The 27,529-nt window shown below is 41.9% G+C and overlaps 1 protein-coding gene across 2 annotated transcripts in view; it reads right to left on the reverse strand.

Annotated features, from left to right (window-relative positions):
* Nucleotides 1–27,529, reverse strand: part of CREB5 (cAMP responsive element binding protein 5) — a 353,979-nt gene that overhangs the window by 215,247 nt on the left and 111,203 nt on the right. For both annotated transcript variants that reach the window (XM_026649400.2, XM_026649399.2), the window contains exon 5: nt 25,511–25,683. In XM_026649400.2, the coding sequence (XP_026505185.1) occupies nt 25,511–25,683 (173 nt within the window). The remainder of the gene's footprint in view (nt 1–25,510; nt 25,684–27,529) is intronic.

Genomic DNA, 27,529 nt, shown 5'->3' on the forward strand with positions numbered 1-27,529 from the left:
CAAGGCATCTCAGGTATCCAATCTGGGAACAGAACCTAGTTCTCCACTTTTGCAAAGTAGGTGACCTGATAGCAAGTGTGAAAAATCAGGACACTTTTTTTTAGGGGGGGGGGGGAAGGGGGCAGAGGGTAATAGTTGCCTATGTAAGACAAAGCCCCTAATATCAGGATGGTCCTGATAATATTGGGACGTCTGGTCACCCTATGGCAGACTCTATTCTCAGACACCCAGCTGCACTGACTCAGTAAGAAACAGTACATCCACTGTACCAAATGAGGCAGGAGGCTGTGGTTAAAAAACAGTGTGTGATCATGTAAGTAAAGACTGTATCATAGAGTATACGCACGACAGGATTACGGTTGTATGGACAACCCAAACTAATAGCATTCTTTTAACACAGTTTTTGTATGCAACATTATCCAGACAAGTGTAGCTAAAAACAAAAGTTCTTGCAGAGAGCCAATTAAACAATGAGACCCTTGCCTCACTGGAGGAAAAAATGGATACTAAAAATCCATGCATTATTGACAAAGCCCTCCCCAGATCTAGCTGGCTCTGAGCTTGACAAGATTATGCAGAGCTACTGAGACTAGCATACTGTATATACCCAGAAGTCATTCTGAATATTTTGTACAAGTTACGAGACACACAGGACACACCCTTACACAACTGTCCTTGGTTTGGGGACACATTTTGTACACTCCTATTCTACCCGGCAACCAATGTACTTCACAGAGATTGAATCACAGTCACTAACAACCAATAAATAAAATTAATTGCCATGTATCAAATTAAGTTACCATATCTTTGAAAGTTTACAAAAATGTTGTTAGGGAACATATTAATAATGCAAAACTTTCACTGGGGCATACTGCAGGGGTTCTCAACCTTTTTTCTTTCTGAGCGGCCCCCCCCCATGCTATAAAAACTCCATGGCCCACCTGTGCCACAACAACTGTTTTTCTGCATATAAAAGCCAGGACCAGCGTTAAGGGGTAGCAAGCAGGACAACTGCCTGGGGCCCCACGCCATAGGGGGCCCCATGAAGCTAAGTTGCTCAGGCTTCAGCTTCAGCCTGGGGTGGCAGGGCTCAAAGCTCCAGGCTTCAACCCATGAGGTGGAGCTTCAGCTTTCTGCCCTGGGCCCCAGCAAGTCTAATGCCAGCCCTGCTTGGCAGACCCCCTGAAACCTGCTTGCGGCCCCCCAGGGGCCCCAGGACCCTTGGTTGAGAACCACCGATACATTGGAAAAGGCTGAAGGTGTGAAATAAAATTTTAAGTATTCTCCTAAATGTATTTTTTGACCTCATATAATCTGGAGTAACTATGGACAGTGCAGTTGAAACTGTACCATTTTGACACAACATCTGAACAGCTAATTTTTGTGTTCACTTAGGAACTAACATCATTGGACAGTGAATCCCTTGATGATCTGCAGAATGAAACATTTTGAAATCCACAGGGTGGGGTCCGGGAGAGGATCTCTCTCATGAAGTGCTCTGCAGAATGAAAAATTCACACGCCTCAGAGACCTACTGAAGATGACCTTTAGCGGCAATTCGGCGGTGGCTACGCCAAATCCACGGGACCAGCGGACCGCCCGCAGGCGCGCCGCCAAAGGCTGCCTCACTGCCATGCTTGGGACGGCAAAATACATAGAGCCGCCCCTGTTCTCGAGGGGGTGGATTTCTACAGCAACAGAAAAACCCTTTCCGTCACTGTAGTAAGCATCCACACGACAGCACTATAGTAGCGTACTTGCAGCAGTGCCGCTGTAGCATTGTCATGGCCGGCTCCAGGCACCAGCGCAGGAAGCAGGTGTTTGGGGCGGCCAATGGAAAGGGGCGGCACGTCTGGGTCTCTGTTGGCAATTCAGCAGCGGGTCCCTCGGAGGGAAGGACCGGCCGCCGAATTGCCGCCAAAGAATGAAGAGGCGCGGTAGAGCTGCCGCCGAAGTGCCACCGATCGCGGCTTTATCTTTTTTTTTCTTCTTCTTCACTGCTTGGGGTGGCAAAAAAGCTGGAGCCAGCTCTGAGCATTGTAGTGTATGCATATCCTCCGCTCTGGTCTACACTAGGAAATTAGGTCAGTATAACTACTCTGCTCAGCAGGGTGAAAAATCCACACCCCTGAGTGACACCATTAAACCGACCTAACCTCCTGGTGTAGACAGCACTAGGTCAATGGCAGAACTCTCCTGTTGACTTACCAACTGCCTCTCAGGGAGGTGGGTTACCTCCACCGATGGGAGAACCCCTCCTGTTGGCATAGGAAGCATCTACACTGAAGTGCTACAGCTGGGATATGGCAGGGGGAAGAGACAGCGATAGGGGAGTGGGTCAGGGGGAGGGAAATGGAGGAGTGGGGCGGGGGAATAGGAGCAGGGGGAAGTGAGAAGGGGAAAGGGGTAGAGTGAGGGAAGAGGCATTGGGGAAGGGGGAGTGGAATAGGAGCAGGGAACAGTGGGGAGAGGAAGGGGGATGGAGGCAGTGGGGAAGAGGAATGAGATAGGATGGGGGAAGAGAAGGGGATCAGGAAATGGGGGAGTGGGGGAGGGGGATAGGGGCTGGGACAGTGGGGAGAAGAAGGGGGTGGAGTGGGGAGAGGCTGTGGGCAGCAGGGAAGGGGGATGGGGAGGAGGCAATGGGGAAGGGGGATGGGATAGGGCAGGGGGAAGAGAAGGGGATAGGGAAATGGGGCAGGGAGGTGGAATCTCCCTGAGTATTTCACAGTCACCATCACCATCCTGGGCAGGCGGTCTGTAATATATCCCTACTGCCATATACTATGGTACAGTTTGGTTCATTTAAGATTTTTACTACATTTGACTATGCTTTTTTTCACATATAGTGCCACTCCTCCCACCAGCACAACCTGTTCTGTCCTTCCTATATATTTTGCACCCTGTTATTACCTTGCCCAATTGATTATCTTCATTCCACCAAGTTTTATGTGATGCCTATTATATCAATATCCTCATTTAATACCAGGCACCCATATTCACCCATCTTAGCATTTAGACTTCTAGAATTTATATACAAGCACTTATAATATGTGTCACTTTTTAGCTGTCTGCCTTCATGTGATGTAATTGATTGGGACTCCTTTTCATTTGACTATTTCTCATCAGAACCTGCCTGTACTTTATCATCTTCCATCCTTCCTAGGATATAGCAAATCCCCATTAATATATCCTCCCCTATGGGATGTCTCTGTCTGAACTGCATTCTCCCCCGCACCTGTCAGCATTCCCCCAGCCCTTAGTTTAAAAACTCCTCTATGACCTTTTTCATTTTACATGCCAGCAATCTGGTTCTGTTTTGGTTTAGGTGGAGCCCATCCTTCCTGTATAGACTCCTCCTTTCCCAAGAGGTAGCAGAGTCTGGCACCCCCAGTGCCCAGGCCTCCCAGCAGCTTTAGCCTCCCCCCCCCCCAACCATTTTACAAAGGTTCAGATACCCCTGCCTAGCTACTGTCTCTTGGAGAGCTGGATTACCTACACCGACAGGAAAAACCTGCCCATCAGCATAGGTTTACTGCATTCTTCACCGTAGTATGTAGGCATGAGGGGGTGAAATCCTGTCCCCACTGAAATGAATGGCAAAGCTCCCTTTGATTTCAGTGGAGTCAGAATTTCATCCTGGATATGTTAATGGGAGCAAGAAAAGGCCACAAGTAGTTGTACATTTCAGTCTTGTGGAGAATGAAAGAATGTCCTGGCTTTGATGTTCAGAGGGGCAGACTTATTTGTAAACAGCCCAGAAAAATATATAATGATCGTGAGAACATTATAGTAATGGATGAGGGTTTGCATTTTCCTTTTGCACATTGTAACAACTTACAATATCATCAGTCAGACATTTACACTGTAACAACTAAGCCCAGCCATCAGTCAAGGTAGTGCAGCTCAAACGGCAAACACATCGCCAGAACAAAAAACCCAATGACCCCGCAACGTCTAATCTCATAAAACGTTTGAAATTTTTCACTGCAGCAAACGTAGCAGCATTAGAAAATGGGCTGCTCTGTGGTTCTTTGCGTGAATCAGTGACAGCCCACAGGTAGCTATTTTTAACTGACTGAAAGGCAAACTCCTCCATGGGATATATTTTTACCATGGCCTCATCTTTCTTTCATTAAAAATGAGAGGAGCGGGCTGAACAATAAAACACAATGTTAAGAGAGAAAGTAATTGTGTGCTGCACTTCCAAGTGAGACACCCCCCTCCCCTTTCGCACCTTCGGAAGGAAGCGAGGCCTGACGGCCCTGCTACAAATCATGTCATCAAGGAAAAATAGTGGATTTGTTACCACTGAGGCAGTCACCACTCAAGAGAGGCCCAGAGTTGGAACAGTGACAACTGAGTTGTATTACTAGGAGATTGGATGTTTTTCTAAAAGATACGCTCTAGGAATTATTTGGGGGAAGTTCTATGGCCTGTGTTATACAGGAGGTTAAATAACATGATCGCAATGGTCCCTTCTGGCCTTGGAATCTATGAACAAGATTTTCCCAATCTCCATCACCACCTGCCTCCTGTACTATCCCTGCCTGGCTCCAGCCCTTACTGTTGGCACTCATTTTGATCAATAATTTAAAAAAAACAGAATAAATTGTGCATGTTTTCTTTCTCCTCCTCTGATTGCTGACTCACTCACTAGGCACTGTAACCAAGTTTTGTTTGTGGATAGTGATATGGAGATTACATAACATACAGACGCCTGACAGCATTAAAAATGTGGTGATGAAGCAAACTATCCCGAGAGATCAGCTTTCCACTGTTTAAAAAGCAATGCACTCCCTGACTCTGTTAATACTGAGAGATGTGTGCCTTTACATGGCCAAGGGCCTACACCTCATCAACAAACAAAGAAAAAGGATCATGTAGAGGAACTCGCTAGTTCACATTTATTTAACCCTTTGGCACCAGCTGTCTCTTTTCACCAGGCATCCTATTGCTGGCAAAGATAAATACTGGGACTGCCGGTGCCAAGGAGTTAATCTTCTTAATAATTTCTGTTTTTTATTGTCAGAATGACTCAGTTGCTTCCATTCATCTCTGGGCCAGTAGGTCACGGGGTTCAAATTCCACATCAAGATTTGGGCTCAGTCTCAATGCTGACTCTGAACTGCAGTACTAGGAGAGGAGGAATAAGTTATATTGTTACAGATGCTGACTCTCCAATGAGACATTAAACTGAGGTCCCTTCTGTCTAGCTCCAGTTACAACCCACGTGGAAATTAATGAACCTTCGGCACTTTTTTTGCAGCATGGGGTATAAACCTGGTCACTTGCCCAGTACTCCCTCCCTTATTCAAACAGGCTCTAAAATTCAAGACTCTGTGTGAGCTTCTGCTAAATGCATAATGGCTATGTTGTAGGTTACAGAGTAAGTACAGTACTGGTATCTGACTCATTGTTTGGCGAAGTACAAATTTCATCCTTATTTTTTAGTGTCAGGATGAGACACAATATAAGAAATCAATACAGCTGAGAAAGATTCAGAATGGACTTGTTACCTGACAGCTTTATTTGAGTTCTATGAACTAGCAACCTCTATTTCTCAATATATTGGGGTGTAAGTGGTAGCGGTTTACAGAAACACTTCTCTCATTTAAAACAATGGAGAGGTGTTCATTTCTGTGCCCCAGGCCAGCCACCAGCTTGCCAGGGAGAAAGGAAGTGAGTGGGACTTTCCTGCCCACTGCAGCCCAGCAGGGGAGCTGATATCTGGACACTGGGTTCCACCAACCTGTCTCCCGCTTCCCACTAGCAGCATTCTTTGAGGGTGGGGATGGTATCTGGACTAAGCCCTCTATTAAGAAAGAGCTAATTCTAAATAAAATCTCTTCTTCTGGTTTTCCCTGAAACGACATTGCTTTGCCTCAGGAAACAGGAACCTGATGAAACATAAACCCAACCCAAAGGAGTTCGTTTCAACCTTTCACCCACTACTTCCTTGCACGTTGAGAGGGAAGCAGAGAGGGGTGAAGGTGAAAGAGCATTAGAGCTTGAACAAGTGTTTCCAAATGTTTTGCAGTTATTCACAGTTCTCAGCTCTCCCCCTCCACTCCACCAGCCCTGCTACATAAAGTATTTGAGCGTAGCTATCCAATCAAAAAGGAAGCCTCTTTCCCCTTTCAGAGAAACCCATATGTTTTATTACAAGCTTTATAATGCATTAGGTCTTGATTAGGATAACTTGGCATAAGTCAACGTGGTAGATGAGATGAAAACGATGCAACTGAAGATTTCCCACAGAGCCTGGTAATCCCTGTGATATTGTTTGCTAGGTTCATGAATCCAGTAAACTTCAGCTAGACTAAAATGAAAGATTAACAAAACTTCCCTCCTACTACCCCCTGCCTTCAGTACAAAAGCAGCAGATTTGTTCCACTTCACTTTGTGTGCAACATAGGTCTGTATGTGGTATTTTAAATTATTCCCAAGGCTACATCTGCTGAACTAAGGAGGCGTGAGCCAGATAGTCTCTCCTGCTCAATCTCTGTGAGAGACTTTGAAAGTTAGATCATTTTGGTGAGGGGAGGAAGAAAGAATACTCTTCTAATTCTTCAAATAGTTAGTGTTTAAACATGTTATTTAAACACTGTTATTTATCACTGAAGTTATCTTTTTCTTGGAGTTTTTGAGGATGTAAAATTGCCAATAACACAAATTCAACCCAACATGTTCTTCCATTGGTTTCAGTTGGTTGAATTTGGCCCATTATCTCTTTATGTTCTGTACAGAAATAGTATGAGAAAATAGCATGCGTATATGACAGAAGACAATGCTTCAAGAATAGCTATACTGTAAACAAACTTTATAGCATACAGTTAGGAGTTTTAACACCATTTTGTTACTGACTCGCTGTGTGGCCTTGGGAAAGTCATTTAACCTTTGTGGGCCTGATTCTGATCTCCGTTCCACTAGTTTTAACCAAAGAAACCAGTGGAACTGAGATCAGAGTTGGGTCCAGAGAGATTAAGTGACTTTCCCAAGGTCACACAGTTATTGACATAGGAACCTGGCTCTCCATTTCTTCATTTTCCCATCTGTAAAATAGGAACAGTATGTATTTAGTCACATGGGAGATTTGAGTACTAATTAGTTATTATTTGGACAGTATTTTGAAGAGATAAAGTGTAATACAGACATCTGAATACTATTATCAATGTGAGCGTTTTCAGAAAAAACAAAAAGTTGCCACAACATCCTTTAAAAAACAAATGCCAAGTCAAATCTTTTAGCCAGAGTTGGGGGGAAGAGATGTCCTATTATTTTTCACAACTTTATCAATAAGAACATTTTATGAATATGTTGTTGGATTTTCATGCATGGCAGCTCTCAAGAAAAAGGACTGAGCACCCATCTTCAGAAAATCAGATCCCCTTAAGATTGACACTGTAAAGCACCTAAAACTGGAGCACTCAATCAGGGCATCGCTAACTTCCATAAGAGTCTTTCAATTTTTGGTATTTTTCTTAGAGCCTCTATTCCCACAGCCATTTGATTACATAAGAATCTCATCGTTCATTTAAAAAATAAATTGAAAAGGTTTCTAGCCCTCAGGGTTGCAGAGAAAAGCTAGAACACATGACCCAACTGTGCCCTAAAGAGCCAGAAGGCAAATAAAACACATCCCAAATTTTTTAAAACATCACCCGATTTTTAGCCCAATCTCATGATTTTGGATGTTTGGGGCTGATAATATTGTCGGTACTTCTGAAATTTTGGCCTTAGTGACACGTGCAAGATTACACAACAAGTCAGTGGCAGTGTCTAGCATCCAGGGTTAATCCCATCACCTCGCCTTCACTAAAGGTGCTAAAGAAACAGTAAATGCAGTTTACAGTGCATGCAATTAACATTTCAGTTCCATATGTGTGAATGAACATGATCTTCAGGCTTATAGGACAGTGGACTCTACAAATTACTGACTATTTACTAATCTTACATGGTTTGTCATACTGTGAGAAGCATGATTTTTTCGCCACCAAAGGAGGTTTCTGACAGACTTGAAATTAACACGAGTCTCCCCCCCCCTTTATTATTTGTCCAAAGGAAACTAACATCAGTATAGCTCTAGGACTTGAATTTGCATGTGCTCTGGCAGAGTCTGCAAGGGAGTCTGAACATTTATTTTGCAAGTTTCATAAAAACAGCAGCCGTTAAAAAAAAAATTCTCAATGACACAGAGTGCATATTTAAAAGGAAGAGACCAGTCCTCATCAAAATGAAACAATTTAAAAGTAGCCCAATTTTGAATCTAAATGGCAAGGGGCTCTGTGCATGTGCGAGGTCTCCCCAACATCATCCCCAAAGGCCTGGGAGGTGTAGAGAAGGCAGAGTTCCAGACTTCCCAACTGAGGCAGTGGCTGGAGTAATGCTATTACAAAGCCATACCAAGACAGCTGCTGAGGGAAATAGCTATCTTACCCGGGATTGCAGTTGTGCTCCGAAGTCAGGAAGTCTGGCTCATTCACTGATCTCCAACTGGCTCTGTGCCATGGAACAGAGTGGAATTTGGCCCCCTAAGTCTCATTTTTTTTTCCTCCCAAAAATTCTTTCTTCAGGATGGAGTCTATGAGAACAATAGACATTTTACAAAAATCTGTGGGCCTGATGCCCTTCTCTTAATCGGGCAAAAATCTCACTGAAGCCATTGGGAGTTTTTGTTGTGCAAAGCACAGGGCCGGCTCCAGGGTTTGGGCCGCCCCAAGCAGCCAAACAAAAAACAAAACAAAACAAAAAAAAGCTGCGATCGCAATCGCGATCTGCGGCAGCAATTCGGCGGCAGGTCCTTCGCTCCGAGCAGGAGTGAGGGACCGTCCGCCGAATTGCCGCCGAACAGCTGGACGTGCCGCCCCTCTCCGGAGTGGCCGCCCCAAGCACTTGCTTGGTAAGCTGGTGCCTGGAGCCGGCCCTGGCAAAGCATAGGATTGAGCACAGTGTGAAACTTACCTATTGAATGCCCCTGAATTCCTCCCAGAGCTGGTGCTAGTCCACTGAGGGCCCTAAGCAGGACTATTCTGGCCCATCTCCCCCACACACAACACATAATAAAAAGCAAATGGGGGCTCTCTTGAGCTGCTCAAGGCCCTACACAATCGCTAAGTTTGCTTATGCCTAATGTTAGCTCTGCCTATTGCCTTTGGAGGTAAACTATACCACTTTACTGAAGTTAGAAGCACTGGGGGGGGGGGGGTAGTGACAGAGGAAGGGTGGTCCAGTGGTCACAGCACTACTGTAGGTCTTTGGAGACCTGGGTTTGATTCTCTACTCATCCACAAACTTCCTGTGTGACCCTGGGCAAGGCCTGTTTATTTTCTCTGTGCCTCAGTTCCCAATCTGTCACATGGGTACTTCCCTACCTTGCAGAGATGTTGTGAGGGTAAATCCATTAATGGGTGTGAGAACGTTGAGATCTACTAATGAAATGTACTGCATTAGAAGAAGGGATTATACTTAGCTGGCCCTTCACATCTCCCCCTGTGATATTCTGCCTAGGGGAAGGGCTCAACATCTTTATGCAATTGCTTTTTGCAAGCAAAAGGTAAAACAAAAGTAGCAAACAAACTAACCCTGCATCCGTTTGATGTTGATTTGTTATGTACATGAAATGAACATAGAATGACAGAGAACTAAAAGCACTTGGCAAATGAAACAAGAAAATCAGCAGGCAATTTATTCAAACCAAACACTGATTTTCTCAGTCTCGTATATTTTTGTTCTTATTTTGCCCAGGGTTTTCAATGCCAGCATCTTACAGGTGTTTGACCACTAATACAAACTGTTGGTTCCGCAGTATATCCAGATTTACCCTGCAACACTGCACAAATAAAAACAAACTGCAGATTAAGGCCAAATTTTAAACTAGTCATTTTAAACATCTATTTTAAAAAGGTAAATAATCGCTATTGCATTGCTAACAGCTGAAGACACAATTACAACAAACGTAAATATACTTTTAAGGGACAGAGGAAAAAATGTTGGATGCAGTTGCAATCAGTCTTAATTCATTCTTTATTGCTGCTCTGGTTCTGTGTTATTTGAGCTGGTTTAACTGTTAAAAGCATTTCGAATGTTCACATGGTCTGCATTAGGTTACCGAATAAAAGTAAGTACAATCCACCAAATGTAACTTTCTGAAATGCAAACCACATGAATTTGATTTCTTTGTGGTATAACTTTAATTGGGTTCAGAGGTCTTTCAGACTTACCTATCTATTTGCTCTCTGATGGCCCGATCTGATAAGGCTAATACAAAGAATCTGAGAGCGCAATCTGAACTGCTTGCTCTCAGTTACAGTACATGGCTTTCCACTGTATGGTGACAGCACTTTAATCTGGTCCCTTTTGAGATTACAAATTCAGACCCTTTTAGGGCTACAGCCCCCATCAAACTGGACGTAGCCGGGTGTTCCATCTGGTAATAAAAGACTTTGCTCATGTGCAATCCTGCAGTCTCAGTGTGTGTGTATGGTGTGCATATGCAGAGTGTTTTACATGATCAAATATCATGCATCAAATATCAGACATATATTGGCATGTTCTCTGTTGTAATATTCTCATACAGAACTGACTGGAAAGAAGAGTTGCAGCCAAACATGAAATCCTCAATGACAGATTGGCATTCTGGATTACAACTATTTTGGGGTTTCTGCTCAGTAGCCAATACATCGTATTGCCTTAGGGGTGCTGACTCATTATTTGCTCACCCTTTCTCCTCTGTTGTAGTTTCTTATCCCCCATTCCCTTGTGGGATGAAACGGTAGTATTTCTGCTCTGTCCTGGGTCTGTATCCCTACTACTAAAAAGTAAGGCATATTGAAGAACGAATTTTCATACTTCTCTGCTACTGTGGCCCAGTTATGAAGCAGAGCTACATCTGCATGTGAGAACACCTCTGCTACAATTCTGAGCAGAGTGGCTCATGAGAAGCAGTGGATGGCCTGTATGTGGTTACACGATGTTCTTTGACTATCTTTTTTACAGAGTTTCTTGGTCGTCTGAAAAATCATTTGAATGGTAAAAGAACTGCAAGTCCTTTTGACTACGGCTGCTAGCTTTCTGACTTTTGGAATGGAGAATACTTATTTTTAAAGAGCAGGATGAAAAAATATTCAAGTTGCTCACAGTTATTTTGGGACTCCTCCGTTATCAACAGGGCTATAACAGCTTTTAAAAGAGAACTGGATAAATTCATGGAGGTTAAGTCCATTCATGGCTATTAGCCACGATGGGTAAGGAATGGTGTCCCTAGACTCTGTTTGTCAGAGGGTGGAGATGGATGGCAAGAGAGAGATCACTTGACCATTACCTGTTAGGTTCACTCCCTCTGGGGACACCTGGCATTGGCCACTGTCGGTAGACAGGATACTGGGCTAGATGGACCTTTGGTCTGACCCAGTACGGCCGTTCTTATGTTAATAAATCAATAATAAATCAATAAATAATTAGTTTAATATCTGATACTGATCACCTTAAAACCACAGTTTGGAACTGTCTAGAAATAAAGGGCTCATCAAAATTTGAAGAGTTCACAGTTTCTAAAGGCTCATAGAAATTAAAGAGAGCTATTTATTTCTTAGAAATTTTGGACTTGATCTCGCAGTCCTCACTTAGGCAAAAGTTCCCGCTGCAGTTAATGGAAGTTTTGTCCAAGTAAGCAGATGCATGACCAGGTCCAAAGAAATGAGTAATGAAAAAATATTACAGAAAGTCATCTAGTTCGGGAAAAGGAATTTTTACACCTGAGAAAACTGTTTGCTTTTCAACATACAAGTTCTAAACTTTTGGAAAAGTTCTACATCTTTCATCATTAAATCCCCAAGAAGTGTCCACGGTGTCCTGGGGCTCTCTCATCAAACATTCCTTACTAGTAGTGATTTTCTCCAGAGTAATTTCTGCTGTGCGCATACGCACATATGCACACCCACCCTTCTACCATTGCATACCTCTACCATTACACTCACAAGGTTTACAAATAAACATTCTTGGCAGCCTTGTTTTGGCATTCTGTCCACTATAGAACCATGCAACAGAGAAGCCTGTAAACATAGCAGGAGTATCTGTGCTTTCCTGATGAATCACATGCAAGCAGAACATGGCAGGGGCAGGAAAGATATTAATACAACAGTGACAGGTATTATGCAGTATCTATTGTCATTGCAGGAAAGGTCTGTTGGCTTTGGATTATTTATGCTGTCTTTGAGGACTGAAAAAACACTTCCCCGATCTAGTCATAGGGAACGGTGAACTGACTAAAACACGTTTTCACCCATTATTCAAACTGAATCTGAAATGAACTTTTTTGAGGTTCGAAAACATTATTAGCTTTTTCCTTGTCTTTTTCCCACCTACTTTTTTGTTCTCTCTGCATTTCTGGTGGGGATTGATATGTTTATGTATTATTTGCATTACAGGAAGTATCTGGCTGCCCCAAACAAAGATGTACAAGGAAGTAGCAAATTAAAGACAGTCCCTGCCATAGCAAACTAACTGTCTAGGAGACTGGAAGCACAAGAATTAAATAGGAAAACCTATTATTGTGGGTTTTCAAACTCAATTTTGCTAACCCACGTAGTACCCGCGTAGTTTAAAAACATTTTCAGTAAGCATCCAAACTTTTCCACTGAACTCACTGGGTTTGTTGTATCAAGCCCTATGAGAACTTCCAACTTTAAAGTTTACTCCTCACTACTAGTCACTTGAAGAATTATAAAGCTAAAATGAAATTAAAATGTTCTTATGATCTTCAAGATTTTGTTTGGCAAGAGATAGTCAATATCAGAAGTGTGTGAGATCTCATCTCTCTGTGCTTCCTCTAAATTCTGGAACTGAGGAAAACCAGCAGCCACAGACCCCAGGGCTTTGAAGGATGAGAGAACTCTATTTGACCTCTGAAAAAATGTTGTCTGTTACCCAAGGTATATTGAACAGGTGAAAAATTCTCTAACAACTGTTCTATGAGGTGCTCCTTAATCTACCCAATGGGGCGAGTTAGCCCCAGTTAGCTTGGCCTTCAGAAAGAGAGCCCAGACTGGAAACCGACACCAACTTTCTCATGGCCACTGGGCTGAACCTTGTTTACTACATTTTAACTCAAATCCTTTGAGTCATAAGTTCCATATCGGAACAATGGAACTATGAAAGAGCCCAAGGGAAAACTGGCAACAAGCATGGATTTTCATCTCTGTCATGGAGCCCAGAATTCATACCTCATAATCCCTCGTGGCATCACTTCAGCATGTGTTGTGACACAGACAAGAGAACTCACTATCAGTTTCCACCAATAGTGGGTTTTGCAATTGCCCAGCATGCAGTGTGCTCCTTTACTACTTTGCAGCAGAAATGTGATCCTGCTTCTGATACTGATGTCCCCAACAGATAGCATATAAGAACTCACAGATATTCTACCTCTCTTTTTTAGATGGGCCTGGAACTCATGGTTGAAAGGGAAGAAGAAAATAAAATGTTCTACAAGGAAATTTTAAGAAATCAAGAAGAGATTAAAAGTTTTCCACAACAGGTTCTTTAGACTCAGTAGTGTATGACCTAGCTCTCAATCACATATGTTCAGTCCAGGCTTAATTTAAAACCTGTACCATGTAACCTCAGGCCAACAAACTACATGAAACGAGCCCAAATCAAGAATATTAAATGAGATTCTATAGGAAATTGGCTCAATTTTGACCACATTCTTTATGCATTTAAATCTGTGATTCATTTCTTAAAATTTTATATAAATATTTTAAATATAATGGCTTGTTTAATTTAACAAAAAACATTTTTAAACTCCTAAAGAATCTTGATACCTTCGGCCCATTCATCTGATGCTCATTAACACGTCCCGAAACATTGCACTGAGTGATTCACAATAATAATCTCTGGAAGAAGTTCAACATATCCAAAAAGGAAACTCTTACAGGGACACTAACCCCGCGGTTCATATCTCTACAATACAAAATGGGGAATTTAGAACATAGGCCTGACCCAGTGCATGCAGCTGCTGTGCAAGTTTCCCATTCACAGCTCTGCCGATATACCTCCATATTACCGTACCATTGAAATCTCCAACCTCTCTTCAGTAGAGACTGCCAATCATTATAAGCCATGCCAAAACTGGTGGTGTTTTTGTGCTGTGGACAAATATTCCCTGGGTACATGACTGAAAAATTCAAGCTCCACTCCATTAGCAAACTTAACCAGAATCTAAATTATTGTCATGCTGTGGGTTTTAATATAAACCACTTTAGAAACTGCACTTGATTACAGTTTGCATTTGTTAGAAACTAAAAAAACTACAGTAAATTTCCAACTTAGTAATGTTTAAAACATTCTATAGACTGTCCAAGATCTATAACATCCACTGGAATTTAATTATCGTAACAAAGAAAAACGTTGTCCTTTAATATTAATCTGAGCCTCTTCCTTATCAATACAACATGCTCTTTCCTTTCCTTATTGGGAGTTGTGTGTGCATGTCAAAGGGAGAATCCCATTGAGTTTAACATCAGCACTGAATGAAAAGGAAATAATGTCCATATATTATTCACCAAAAGCTCTATATCTTCAATGGGCTTTGTTATTTCCCCATGGCTCCAGCTCTGATATGACTTTCATTAACATGAGATTCTGTGCAGAAATGCATGTTTAATTGATTTCTGAATACTTTCAGACACTATATTGTACATTGCAATTGAGCCAGTATATTGTATAGTGTAATTGGTTGGAGATAAAAAAAATCAGTTCATAATTACATAATTATTACAATTTGATGCATATTGCAAAAAATATTCACTGACAAACTTAGTTCGATGGCGTTTGTGTCCCTTTTGTGTTACCTTATTGCACATATTATACATGAATAAATTTATTAGCCAGAAAGTTCACAGAAACAGGGACTTCCAAGTGAACTTTAGAGAAAACTTCACAGGAAGAAAATTATAAATTCACAAACAAAAATAGTAACACCAGAAACCTGATTCTGGGCTTCATCCTGCACCCTCTGATGTCAAGGAAAGTTTGGCTTTCAAAACAAAACAACGTGCACAACTTTTTAGGAAAGTGAATTTGATTTCATATATTCATGTTCCTTTATTGCATTTTCCTGACATACATCCTATACCTCAGTTATTTTAGAGGAAAGGAGTGAGCTGGCTATTTTGAGCCCTCACATTTATATTATTGGCTATTTGGGATGCTACGGTTAAATAACCAGAGAAAGAAAAAGAAAAAGAAAATAACCTAAGATTCCCCAGGAAGCACAGACAACTCTCCAATGGCTAACAGCCAAGTGGAAACCCACTTCTTAACTTAGTTGGAGAATTGTCTACTGAAAACATTTTGAAGTCCTGCTAAATATGTATGGACCTTATCACGGCACTTCACTTGCAACAGAGAAAGTTGGTAACAGCACACAGATTTCTCCCTTTGTTTTTCTCCAAAATAAATCAGGAACATTATGCCCTGGCAGAGTTCTATTGTATTCACGTGAGTAAGATTCTGTGACAGCAGGATCAGGATCTAAGGGTGGAGATTGTTCCCAAAAAACAATCAGACTGGCCCCCTTCTGAAGTCGGTTTTCTCTGACAGGCACCGTCCCTCCATCCATCAAGAATGCACACATTTAAATTCACCGTCAGGTTTTACCTAATAGCCAGTACCATCTTAAGACAGTTTAAAATAATAACCATTCATGTGGAACTTTGACAAAAGTTTCCTGAAAACTTAGATACAATAAAACTATTTGTTCTCTATCACCAATAGTTATTTCATTTTTTAAAATATATTTATCTGATGTAATTATCTTTGATAAATCCATGCTAACTCATACCTACTAAGTAATGCTTTGCAAAATGCATCCTTACCTTATCCATAAATATCATATCAAACATTTCTTAATATGGGGCCACGCTATGTGACTGATTTTTAAGCAAAACACTTCATTTAAATTAATGGGGAGTTCTATTTATTCATAGATTCCAAGACCAGAAGGGACCATTGTGATCATCTAGTCTGACCACTTCTATAACAAAGGCCAAAGAACTTCCCCCAAATAATTCCTAGAGCAGATGGTAAAATATGACCCATAAATGTTCCTAGACCCACCGTTTCCTAGACCCTCTCTCTGACCAGTCATCACTGTTTTTCAATCACATACAGGTAGAAAATAATCATTAAGGCTTTGCTGAATGAAACTTACATCCTTTGCAAAATCCTTTAAGATCTACTGATGAAAGAAGTAAGCATTATTATTCACTACATCAATACCGAATCCGATTCTTCTCTTGGAAAAACAGAGCAGTCTATAACTTTTTACTGAGTAGCGAGAAAGTAATCAGGGTTCTTCAGAATACATAAATCTCTTCTCTGCTTTGTACTCATTCATTTCTACTAGCAAGTCACCACCACCACACATTTTATCATTTCTTTGAAATTATATGGGCTGAGGCAGCATCTCAAGGCATGTTTGCCCTCCAGAATCTGCAAATTAATTTGCTTTTGCGGCAGAAGGTAGAGCAGACATACACCAGCAGACAAAAAGAAAGGTCTATATTGTTTGATTTAGCGTTTTACTGCAGATTAGGTACGAATCATAAGGGGCTGACACTCGGATAAATCACATATTGGGATCACGCATTAGAGCATGTTAAGTGGAAGCCTGTGTGATGAAGAGCAGAGCTGTGCACTTCAGCTGTGCAGAAATCTAATGATCTTTCCTGGTCTAGGAAAAACTTGACCTGTTGTATCAAACCCACTGTGACTTTAAGATGCTTTTCCACCCGAAAGTGATTTTACATCTGTTTTAGTTCAAAGAAGGGTGTAAATTTATGACTATAAATTTTGAGGACACCTTTAGAAAAGATGTGTACAGTATACATATCTACTGAACGTATGTAAGAGATACAGATTGTCAGAGTTAAGTAAATCTGTATTCCCTGACTATCAAGTGTATCACCTACATTATAACTGTTACTGAGATGTGAGAATTGACCCAATTCTATGAGGTATCAATACTTTTGGTTGGACATTGTAACAGGTCCAGTACACTATAACATCACATTTTTGTTGATCAGCAGGACAAGTTTTCTAAAGAGGCAACCTAATACTCCCTTCTCCGCAGAGAGATTGAGACTAAGCCTAGGAATGCCAACCAAGCCTGAAACAGAAAACATCAATGTATAGAAAAAAGAAGGAAGAATAGCAGCTGAAGGTTGGGAAACTTACAGCACTAATATCACACACACAAAAAGGACATAAAAACTCAAGGGATAAAAAACGTACACAGGAAATTTCTGCTAACATGGAAAGAGCTTCCTTCTAGTAAGAAAAAACAACAATAATAAAAAGCAGCACCACAAATCCACACAACAGCTTAGGTGCCACATTTTTAAATGAGAAATTAATGACTCGTTCCAAATTAGCAGCGGCATTTTCAAAGAGAGAGAGTATTCATTAGTAAATTTAACCCACATCATTATACACACACACACATACACACACACACTTACACTTCAGTACAGGGGTTAATTTCAAAAGTCAGATAAGAAGTCTCCATTCCTGGTTGACAGGCTATTTATTAAATAGCTACTGATCTTCCAATCACTCCCCTGAAGGTCATCTTGATATACCTTATTGCCCAGAATCTCCCTGGGGACCTTATAGTAAGAAACAGACATTGGGGAGGTAAGGGAGTATATGGTTTTGGATGTGTGTGAGATGTTATTAACCCTATTGTACACTGGCTGAGCCACTGGCGGTGTTTCTTTTTCTTCCTGACTCAGCAGTGTCAGAAGGGTCTCAGAGGATTTAAGTCAGCAGCTCATGAATCTTCTCAATGCAAACAACCAGGAGAAGTAGTAGTAGGAGACAGAGGGAGGAGTTCTCAAGCATGTGTTGTGTAGGTGTGTATGCAGATCTTGGCAAGCACCAACCAACTATGGGGGAGCGGAGGGGGGGGGGAGGAAATGGCCTGAAAGAATGTTTTGTCATGCTATATGTCACACCCCCCCATAATATCATACTTCCATATTAGAATTATTTTATTGGGCACAACCTTTTTCTACGAATGCTTCATTTGTAATCATTTCACCTGAGTGTCACCGAGTGTCAGCTTGTGGCTGCTGCTCGTAGCGTTGTGATGGAATTCCAGCTCAAGCCTGCTTGGTAACAGTGATACAAACTAATGACAGAAAAGGGGAGAGTCCATATCTCATGCAACTAAGGGTCACTGGACCAAAACTACAGCCAGGAAGGATGAGGAAGTCTCATAAAGCTTCGAGGCATGGATAGGGACATAGATGGTCTCCTAATCTGCTGTGCCCCCCTATAAACCTATTTGATCCTTATATCCCTCTGTGTGGCCACTAACTCTCCATGCCCCGCATCATGGAGCTGTCCTCCCCCAGGAGAAAGAGGGTGAGCAGGGAAGTAGAAGGAGCAGGTGGGAAAAGGCGACATGGGCAGCCATGAGAGTGAGTGGAGATGTGGGGGACAGTGGAATGCATGGAGGGATCGTGGGGCAGATGTACTGGTGCTGTGTGGGAGGGCTGCTGGGTGGCTTGAATGGCTCCCCTGCCTTCGGCACCTTGGCTCTCAAGCACACAGAGGCACCCGCACCATGAGATCATCTTGTTTTGTCAATGGTTCAAGGGACTATGCAGCCCCAAGGCTTCCAAACAGCTTTGAGCTAGGTCTTGGCCCCTTGCTTGACTCTTGAAAACGTCTCATCTCTCCCCTTCCTCCCTGCCTCTCATCTTGCCCTCTGCAACCCATAACCGCTGATAAACCAATTTTCCTTGCCAACTACTGATGATTTCACTCCCTTTTTAAACCCCTTCATTAGGCTCCTCTCACCTTGCCACTTCTAGCTTCTCATCCTCACCGTCAGGGATCTTCTTCTCCCAATCCACATTCCAAAAACTCTCTTAATTCCTTCTCCCACTCTCTCTGTTCACGCTCTTCCATTCTACCAGATACTGCTACAATTTCTTTCCCCGATGTTGTGCCAAACGGCCACTTTGTCTTCATAAAAAATGTCTGTCTTGAAATGTTCCTCTGATAATAGTGTTTATTATACGAACCGTGCTGTCTGTCACTTTTAGATTCTAATCTCATTGCTATACTGGTCAGGTCTCCCTCTATGTTTAGTAAAGTGCTAAGCACACTATTGGTTCTCAGTATATAATAACACCAAATCCTCTCTTTTTGTTCCATTTCAGCTACAGAATTGTACCAGTGCTTCTGCTACAGACATAGTGAGTACCAGTTATATCTCCCACTCAGTTTCAAAAAAAGAAGCGTACATTTTCCAGGAAGGCTGTAGCCACCTATTAAACAGACTGTTAACTACTATGGAAAAAGCTGTCTTACACTAGCCAAAGAAGTCCACAGATAAAGCACAGAGAATATCATGTTGTCAGTAACTTGCCTTACTATTATTTTCCCATTCCTCGGTTAAGACACTATTACGAAACTGCATGAATTGCATGAAATATAGTTATAATAAAATGACAAACTCAGCCATTGTACATTCTAATACAAGTCTCATATCTGGAGTAGGGTGCTGATTCAGCTTATCTGCCTTTCCATACCTTTGATGAATGCTGGTCTTAAATCATTTTTTTCCCCTCACTGGGTATGCCTTACTGTTTTGACACTGTGCAGCTAATCTCCAAACAATGTGCTATTAATCAACCAAAGACACCCTTCACTGTTAAGTGTTCCTCGAATGATTTTCTTCAGCACAAGTAGTTACTAGTTACAAAACTCCTCCCATGTTATTTTTTTTCCCTTGGGTAAGGACTGCCTAACCACATAAATACTATCTGGGATGTTTATACCTGCCTGCCAGCTTGCTGCAATAATAATACGGCTGCGTGTTCTCAACTGGGTATATGATGGGTAAGGTATTAGCCAATGCCCTGCATTTTTTTAAAGTTATTACTCTTCATGTTCCTCCCCTCTTCTGATTGATTTGGCTCGGTGCCTGTTCAGTAGCAGCATCTATTTAATATCTGAAACAATGTGTATATATTGTCTCAGTAAGTCTTTCTTAACTATCCTCATCCTGTCATGTTTTCCATGCCTTGTATCAATATAATATTTTATTTGCAAGCCTTCAGAGCCAGAGCATGGGGAAGAGGAGGGAGGGAAAGGAGAGGAAGGAGGACAAACAACATCCAGTCGAGTATCCCAGCTGTTGTGAACACACCCACTTCTCACGATGAAACAAAATGTGCGTGGGCACAGGTGGGTCCCAGCCTCTCTTGCTGGAGCACAGCCCAAGTACAGGGTCTGAAGGCAGACTTTCATTGCTGTTTGCTGTTTTTGTTGGACTCTGGCCATTGAAAACATTTGCAGGTGGCTTGGCCATATTTTGACACTTAAATATCTGTGGTTGTGATAAAAATCAGAATATTGTTACAAGATGGTTCTATATAACCTTTGGGGCCTGCTTCTGCTCCCACTGAAGCCAAAGGAATTTTATTCAGTTGCTCTCTATAACCGTTCATGTTCATTAAAAGGCACATTCTCTGGGGCAATTCATGTTTAAGGTAAGTACACGCTTTCATTTTGAGGGAAGGAGGGAGCAACCTTTCCTAAAGTTTTACACACATATGGGCCCAAACCAAAGCCCGAGATCCAAACACATCTGACTCTGAGGTGTTCAAAACCTGCACCAGGACCTTGATCTTAATTTTTTTTTAAAGGCCCAAACCAAAACCACCAAACTTTGGTCTGCTTGTAATTATGTTTCTAGTTATAGACCATCTCTGACTTTACCATCAGTTTCCTAATATTGAAACCACTGGCTGGTCTGTATTCCTCCAAGATAAGTCCTGACTACAATCCTTACCATATTTAGAACTGATAAAATGAAGATAATGGAACTGACAAGATATGTTCTTTGAATAAATGCAGCAGGGCCCACAGGGAAAAGTCTAAACAAAAAGAGACAAACAACAAGGGTGCTCAAGATTTTGGGAAATAGATGATATCCAAAATGCAGCAATTATCTCCTTGGACACACCAGGAAAACACAAAACCACCTTCAATGAGGTGAGAATGGAATATTTTGGAGGTTGTGTCACAGGCCTCATTCACGTAAAGAACAAAGATGCTGACAAATGTCTCTCAATACAGCATCTCTAGACACAGCCTTCAGCACTCTCATATTGATCAATCACATGACAGAATGGTGAGTGGTGGGAATATGGTTGCCAGAGACCAATTAGCTAGAGATTTCCTCTGGAACACCCCAGTGGGGGATGGTCTTTACCATCACACATTGGTGTATACAGGAGTGAGGGTAGCTGATGACCTGGCCAAAATGGGAAGATCAGAAACTCAGATTGGAATGACAATGGTTAAAGATACTGACCCCCTATCAGTATATTAGCTGAAATACATAGTCAAAAGATGAAAGATCCTCTGATTGATATCCAAGCATCTTGTAAAATAACATCTGATATCTTGAGACTGTGAATGAGGCACAATGCAGGAATGAAAATCAGGAGAGATGGGACCAAGATATATCCATTCTGCAAGTTGTGTTGGGAGCAGGCTTTAACATCTGCCCATGATTTACAAGGTAGTATTGTAAAGAAAATGAAGTTTTTTGGATTGGACACCAAGTATCAAACTAGGGTGGTCAAGTGATTAAAAAAATTAATCGCACGATTAATCGCACTGTTAAACAATAATAGAATACAATTTATTTAAATATTTTGGGATGTTTTCTACATTTTCAAATATATTGATTTCAATGACAACACAGAATACAGTGTACAGTGCTTATATTTATTTTTGATTACAAGTATTTGCACTGTAAAAAACAAAAAAGAAATAGTATTTTTCAGTTCACCTAATACAAGTACTGTAGTGCAATCTCTTTATCATGAAAGTTCAACTTACAAATGTAGAATTATGTTAAAAAATGCATTCAAAAATAAAACTATGTAAAATTTTAGAGATTGCAAGTCCACTCAGTCCTACTTCTTGTTCAGCCAATCGCTCAGACAAACAAGCTTGTTTACATTTGCAGGAGTTAATGCTGCTCGCTTCTTGTTTACAAAGTCACCTGAAAGTGAGAATAGGCGTTCTCATGGCACTGTGGTAGCCAGCTTCGCAAGATATTTATGTGCCAGATGCGCTAAAGATTCATATGTCCCTTCATGCTTCAACCACCATTCCAGAAGACATGCGTCCATACTGATGACAGGTTCTGCTCAATAACGATCCAAAGCAGTGCGTTCCAACGCATGTGCATTTTCATCATCTGAGTCAGTTGCCACCAGCAGAAGGTTGATTTTCTTTTTTGGTGGTTCAGGTTCTGTAGTTTCCGCATTGAAGTGTTGCTCTTTTAAGATTTCGGAAAGCATGCTCCACGCCTCGCTCCTCTCAGATTTTGGACGGCATTTCAGATTGTTAAACCTTGGGTCGAGTGCTGTAGCTATCTTTAGAAATCTCACATTGGTACCTTCTTTTCGTTTTGTGAAATCTGCAGTGAAAGTGTTCTTAAAATCAACATATGATGGGTCATCATCCAAGACTGTTAGAACATGAAATATATGGCAGAATGCGGGTAAAGCAGAGCTGGGGACGTACAATTCTATCCCAAGGAGTTCAGTCACAAATTTAATTAACCCATTATTTTTTTTAACGAACGTCATCAGCATGGAAGCATGCCATCTGCAATGGTGGCCAAAGCATGAAGGGGCATACGATGTTTAGCATATCTGGCACGTAAATACCTTGCAATGCCGGCTACAAAAGTGCCATGTAAATGCCTGTTCTCACTTTCTGGTGACATTGTAAATAAGAAGAGAGCAGCATTATTTCCTGTAAATGTAAACAAACTTGTTTGTCTTAGTGATTGGCTGAACTAGAAGTAGGACTGAGTGGACTTGTAGGCTCTAAAATTTTACATTGTTTTGTTTTTTTGAGTGCAATTATGTAACAACAACAAAATCTACATTTGTAAGTTGCAATTTCACAACAAAGAGATTGCACTACAATACTTATATGAGGTGAATTGAAAAATACTATTTCTTTTGTTTATCATTTTTACAGTGCAAATATTTGAAATAAAATATAATATACACTTTGCATTCTGTGTTGTAATTGAAATCAATATATATGAAAATGTAGAAAAACATCCAAAATATTTAATACATTTCAATTGGTATTCTATTGTTTAACAGTGTGATTAAAACTGCGATCAAGCACGATTCATTTTTTTAATTGCGCTTAATTTTTTTGAGTTAATCACGTGAGTTAACTGCGATTAATCGACAGCCCTAATCAAAACCTTACAGAGGACTCTGCATGGTTGCAAAATTCATTCTCAAACTTCATGCCTGATATGATTATCGCAGGACAAAACATCAAAACAACAACAACTTGACAGAATTAAGATATTGGTCATCACATAAGATCCCCCAGTGCAGACACTAGCAACTGATCAGGAAACAGGTCCTTTTAACCTAAATTTCTCAAGCTGATCAAATGGAACCTGAATCCCAACTGTTGCAAACTCAAAACCTGATTGACAGGATCTTGCAAAACCACATGTAGTTCTTGGTCATTGTACTTAAATAGTTGCTTGGAAGCCAAGTGCAGTCCAATATGAAACACAATCACTGAGCATTAAAGATTCTTTTTCAAATTGGAGTCATTTACTCCAAGATACATTAAGGTAGAAACTGAATGGATGGCTTATTCATACTTAACACAAACAAAGTAACTAACTGTTTTGTTTCTTAAACCGGGAGGGGGGGGAACAGTATACGATCTGCAAACCTTTCCCACTGAGAGGCTCAATCCCTGAAAATCTGAAACTATTTAGAGAATGGGACACCAACAAGGAGGTGCTCTCAGCTAGGGAGACGCAGGTAGAAGGTATTTAAATCTTACAACATCATTTGTGACCATGAGAGCTAACATTATTATATACTAAATACTGTTAATGTACAATCTATTGAATATATATGGGCACATCTACATAGTATATTTGCCTAAAACACATACATTAATACATCTCTGCATTCATTGTAAACTCCGGAATAGTAGTAAGAGAGCTTTGTGTGGAGGACCCACATTGGGGTTGGAATTGAAACTCTCTTCCCCATGCTGTGGCTAGGGTGTGGGACTCCTCTGTAGCAGATTGCCTAAGATTTCCACCACCACAGTCGTGTTTGGGGCAAGTGGATCTATGTTGTTTGAAGACCCTCTAGCCACATCCTGCCAGCCCACAAACTGCCCTCTCCAATCCCACAGGCAGAGTCACTCTGGAGCACTGCTTTGCAGTACAAAAGAGCATGCTAAGTCCCCTTGTGGGACTCCCCAAACCCTGCAGAGTGAAAACGTACGTTATGACTGCATTTGGGGCCTTGTGTGCCAGGATTTCACCCTAAAATTTTACTTTTAAGAATCTGCAAGCAGATCAACAATGACTTGAACCACAATTTGGGGCAGTGACTGTCTTCATGTATGTGGACTGTGCCAAGCATATAATAGGCACTATCAAACTACAAAAGATAAACAACAATATCATCTCTCTAATGCTGTTTCATTCTCTGCAACCTCCAGTGGTTTTAGATGTTTATAGCTGTTTATCCCTGTTTTTATATGTTGCACAGGCACACAGGCCCAAGTTTTCAGACTTGTATGTGCAAAACTGTGCACACAATTGGCATATACAATGTTTATATGTTTACGAATGGCTAGTCTTTTTATCTTAAGTTACGGTGACTTCGTGTGCAATTAAAGTAAATTTTGTGGATGTATTTCATATATTTTTACGCATGCAGTTCTGAAAATTTAGGCACAGACAACACAAAGTTTATGTAAACACAATAACTGTTCATGGTATGAATATAGTCAGCAAAAGACCTTACAAATCACAGTTACATGGGAACAAATATTGATCTATCATTTAAATTAGGCACCATTTCAAAAAGGTCTTCACTGCCAAAACTCCATTTACTTTAATATTTCCTAGATTGTCTTTGTACTTTGTCTCTTGGCAGTCCTCAAATAAATACAGCGCTCAAAACAGAGAGGACCTGATCCTGCACGGTGTTGAGTCCTCCTGCCATGTGCTGAGCACCATCTTCTCCCAACTGAGTAAATGGAAAGTAAGGGCACTCAGCACTTGGAAGGATGGTCCAGAAATATCATGTGTCTTCTTTCTTCCCAATAGAGTTTTAAGAACAGTTTTGAACTTGGAATTTAATAACATAGAAACAAAAAGAAGCAGGAAGTACATCCAAATACAACAATCTAGTATTACAGAACCAGAGACATTGGCTTTAGAATAGTGGCATGAACTGTGGCTGGTTTTCCACATGCTGTGCATCACATATTGTAGGGGTCTCCCCTGCGTGGTGATGGGATCAACACATGTTTATGTATACTCCTTAAGTATCCAGAGCACAACATATGGGCCAATGCCACAACCGCCAGGGAGAAAAAATAGAAACAAAGGGAACGGACATACCCGATCTGTCGGTTTGTGGAAGGTGCTTGTGTTATGACCGAGCTGGACTGTGGAGATGGCATGGCTTGTTGAATCACAACGCTGGTGTCATGGTTTGGCATCCTAGTATTCGTGAGCTGGTGGGTTCCGGGTCCTGCCATTGCTCCTCCAACTGTGTTATGCATCGAGATATTCTGTGAAAGGCAGAGAAGTGGGGGAGAAAAAATGAATATTTTATTTTGTTTCCATGCTCCGTATGCCTAAAATTAGGAATCTGGAAGTGTCAACAAAAAATGAAAAGTTGCTGGCTCCTGGCATACCTCCAGTCAATATATCTCACTCTAACAACTACAAAGAAATGAAAAATATCTATTTACTTTTACAGGACAATACAAATGGAAAATACCTGGAAGTTGACTAATCACTCTTCTGTGGTTCTGACTCGTGATTTATAATGGGGATGTGTAGCACATATTCCTTTGACTGAATAAGATATATATTTTTCCTTTGAAAATTATTTTCGCAGTGAGTGCATGGCACTTTGATTTACTATGCTGGCTGTTCACCGAGAATTAGATCTGCTTAGAAGGACAAGTGAATCACGTTTTATGGTCTTAGAGTAACAACCCGTACGTGATATTTCATGAGAAAGCCATTTCTTCTAGATGCAGTAGGTGTCCTAGAGCAATAATGTCCTAGAGCCCAGCGAGGCTGGTGAATAAAAATAACTTTATGAGGGCACTTTCTACCACCAATCTATGGATTATGTTGCAAGAGAACGAGCAGTAGCCTACCGCTAATAGGGGCTCACCTCACTATGTAGCTTATGTAGGCTGAGTTCATTGCACACCCCAGGGGCTCCTTGTATCCCCCAGGGCCGCCCGGGGGGGGGGGGGCAAGTGGGGCAATTTGCCCCAGATCCCAGGCCCCGCAGGGGCCCCGTGAGCCCTGGCTGAGAATCCCTTTCCTGGCTAGAGACGCCTTTTTACTTACCCAGCAGTGGTCCGGGTCTTCAGCGGCATTTCGGCGGTGGGGGGCCCTTCAGTCGCTCCGGGTCTTCGGCGGCATTTTGGCGGCGGGTCCTTCAGTGCTGCCGAAGACGCGGAGCGACTCAAGGACCCGACGCCACCGCCACAGACTCGGAGCGCCGCCCGGTGAGTATGTCCGCTCCCCCGCTTTGCTCCAGGCCCCTGAATCCTCTGGGCGGCCCTGGTATCCTGCTATTCCATTCCCCACAATTTCTCTGTGAGCCATCCTCCCACCCTCCCATTTTTTCAAGGAATCCATGCAATCCCCCCAATATCTCCTTTGCCAGGGGTTGTGTGTGCCCCCACTGCCACCTTCCCCCCCCCCAGTGCCAGGGGCTCTTTATAGCTCCTCTTCCCCCATTTCAAGGCCCCCTTCATTCTCCCCCGCAATAGCAGGGGCTCTGTGTACACCCCTTCTCTCCCCCTTCCCTTCTTTCACCTATATCAGAGTTCCCCAATCTTCCCCTATCTGTGGGCCCCTATTCCCTCCTCCCCCAATAGCAGGGTTTCCCATTTTCCCCCCATGGCAGGGGATCTGGGTGAACTCTTATTATTCTCTTCCCTCCATTTCACCCTTCTCCCCCATTCTGCCCTCCCACATAATAGGGACCCCCCATTATCGCCCACAGGTCAGGGACTGTGTGCACCCCATATCCCTCCATTTCCCCCCCGCCCCATCAACAATTCTTTGTCTTGCTCTCTGGGAGCTAAGTTATTCAGGGTGTCAACATGTTAAATTGCCGAGGTGCTTGAAGCTGTGCCCGTGCTAATCAAATAGCAGGGACTTCATAAGTATGTCTGTCTACACTGAATTAGCAACAAAAATGAGAAGTCCTTGTGGCACCTTAGAGACTAACAAATTTATTTGGGCATAAGCTTTCGTGGGTGGGTTCTAGCCCACGAAAGCTTATGCCCAAATAAATCTGTTAGTCTCTAAGGTGCCACAAGGACTCCTCGTTGTTGTTTTTTGCTGATACAGACTAACACGGCTACCACTGAAACCTGTCACCAC

This window comes from Terrapene carolina, unplaced genomic scaffold (assembly GCF_002925995.2).
Source record: "Terrapene carolina triunguis isolate 2854851 unplaced genomic scaffold, T_m_triunguis-2.0 Scaffold84, whole genome shotgun sequence".
In the NCBI taxonomy this organism is placed as follows: domain Eukaryota; kingdom Metazoa; phylum Chordata; order Testudines; family Emydidae; genus Terrapene; species Terrapene triunguis.